General features: G+C 62.2%; 1 protein-coding gene across 4 annotated transcripts in view; it reads left to right on the top strand.

Moving 5' to 3' along the window:
* Positions 1-2500, top strand: part of LOC113806139 (protein mono-ADP-ribosyltransferase PARP12) — a gene marked incomplete at its 5' end in the record, with an annotated part of 25833 nt that overhangs the window by 2054 nt on the left and 21279 nt on the right. For 3 of the 4 annotated variants that reach the window (XR_011399199.1, XR_011399198.1, XM_070132125.1), the window contains 1 exon segment: positions 1-229. This exon segment is cut by the window's left edge and continues 1804 nt beyond it. Coding sequence is in view for 1 of the 4 variants with exons in the window: in XM_070132125.1 (XP_069988226.1) it covers positions 1-229 (229 nt within the window). 4 annotated transcript variants of the gene reach the window in all.

The following is a 2500-nucleotide window of genomic DNA, read 5'->3' as shown; positions in this document are numbered from 1 at the left end:
AGAGGTGTGAATCAGACCAAGAAGCCACTCTCCCAAGCCACTGGAACCCCATGCCAAGCAACCAAACACACTCCCTCCAGCACCTTGATGCCAGCAGCTCTGAATACCTAGATATTGCCAGACTAGTCCGGATGACATTACCAACTCTGAATATAGTCCGTATACAGAGATTACAGAACCCATATCTATGGAGACTTTTCCAGTACAAGATCGCACATTTGAGTTGCAGGTAATGTAGGTATATATTTTTTTTATATCGATTTCAATTTAAGGTTAATTACATTTCATCTTTCTATCATTTTTTATCTTAAACACTACAAGGGTAAAACACACCCTTTGATTGTCTTTTTGCTTTGTGAAGTAGGGAGGGCGAACTTTTATGAATACAGAATCACAAAATCCGGATGAATCAAGTATTGCCATGTCAAGGTAACAATTTGCTTAGACGTATCTTTAAATAGAGAGAAAGTATAGTCAATTCTTAAAACCAGATTTTAGTAGGGAAAATTTTAATTTAAGAGATGATAAGTGGTACTAAAAGAAAAATGCCTATTTCTCCTGTTGTGGTGCGGCCACACCGAACGCGATGGTGCTCGGTGGCGCGGGATGGCCGGCCACACCGAACGCGATGGTGCTCGGTGGCGCGGGATAGCTGCTCGGTGGCGCGGGATGGCCGGCCACACCGAACGCGATGGTGCTCGGTGGCGCGGGATGGCCGGCCACACCGAACGCGATGGTGCTCGGTGGCGCGGGATGGCCGGCCACACCGAACGCAAAGGTGCTCAGTGGCGCGGGATGGCCGGTCACACCGAACGCAATGGTGCTCAGTGGCGCGGGATGGCCGGCCACACCGAACGTGATGGTGCTCGGTGGCGCGGGATGGCCGGCCACACCGAACGCGATAGTGCTCGGTGGCGCGGGATGGCTGCTCGGTGGCGCGGGATGGCTGGCCACAACGAACGCGATGGTGCTCGGTGGCGCGGGATGGCCGGCCACACCGAATGCGATGGTGCTCGGTGGCGCGGGATGGCTGCTTGGTGGTGCGGGATGGCCGCCCACACCGAACGCGATGGTGCTCGGTGGCACAGGATGGCCGGCCACACCGAACGCGATGGTGCTCGGTGGCACAGGATGGCCGGCCACACCGAACGCGATAGTGCTCGGTGGCACGGGATGGCTGGCCACACCGAACGCGATGGTGCTCGGTGGCACGGGATGGCCGCCCACACCGAACGCGATGGTGCTCGGTGGCACGGGATGGCCACCCACACCGAACGCGATGGTGCTCGGTGGCACGGGATGGCCGGCCACACCGAACGCGATGGTGCTCGGTGGCACAGGATGGCCGCCCACACCGAACGCGATGGTGCTCGTTGGCGCGGGATGGCCGGCCACACCGAACGCGATAGTGCTCGTTGGCACGGGATGGCTGGCCACACCGAATGCGATGGTGCTCGGTGGCACGGGATGGCTGGCCACACCGAACGCGATGGTGCTCGGTGGCACGGGATAGCCGGCCACACCGAATGCGATGGTGCTCGGTGGCACGGGATGGCTGGCCACACCGAACGGGATGGTGCTCGGTGGCACGGGATGGCCGCCCACACCGAACGCGATGGTGCTCGGTGGCACGGGATGGCCGGCCACACCGAACGCGATGGTGCTCGGTGGCACGGGATGGCCGGCCACACCGAACGCGATAGTGCTCGTTGGCACGGGATGGCCGCCCACACCGAACGCGGTGGTGCTCGGTGGCACGGGATGGCTGGCCACACCGAACGCGATGGTGCTCGGTGGCACGGGATGGCTGGCCACACCGAACGCGATGGTGCTCGGTGGCGCGGGATAGCCGGCCACACCGAATGCGATGGTGCTTGGTGGCACGGGATGGCTGGCCACACCGAACGCGATGGTGCTCGGTGGCACGGGATGGCCGCCCACACCGAACGCGATGGTGCTCGGTGGCGCGGGATGGCCGGCCACACTGAACGCGATAGTGCTCGGTGGCGCGGGATGGCCGGCCACACCGAATGCGATGGTGCTCGGTGGCGCTGGATGGCTGCTTGGTGGCGCGGGATGGCCGGCCACACCGAACGCGATAGTGCTCGTTGGCACGGGATGGCCGCCCACACTGAACGCGATGGTGCTCGGTGGCACGGGATGGCTGGCCACACCGAATGCGATGGTGCTCGGTGGCACGGGATGGCTGGCCACACCGAACGCGATGGTGCTCGGTGGTGCGGGATAGCCGGCCACACCGAATGCGATGGTGCTTGGTGGCACGGGATGGCTGGCCACACCGAACGCGATGGTGCTCGGTGGCACGGGATGGCCGGCCACACCGAACGCGATGGTGCTCGGTGGCGAGGGATGGCCGGCCACACTGAACGCGATAGTGCTCGGTGGCGCGGGATGGCCGGCCACACCGAATGCGATGGTGCTCGGTGGCGCTGGATGGCTGCTTGGTGGCGCGGGATGGCCGGCCACACCGAACGCGATG

Source organism: Penaeus vannamei, chromosome 17 (genome assembly GCF_042767895.1).
Source record: "Penaeus vannamei isolate JL-2024 chromosome 17, ASM4276789v1, whole genome shotgun sequence".
Classification (NCBI taxonomy): domain Eukaryota; kingdom Metazoa; phylum Arthropoda; class Malacostraca; order Decapoda; family Penaeidae; genus Penaeus; species Penaeus vannamei.
The sequence above is the reverse complement of the archived record's forward strand: the minus strand, read 5'-3'. Positions and strand labels throughout refer to the sequence as shown.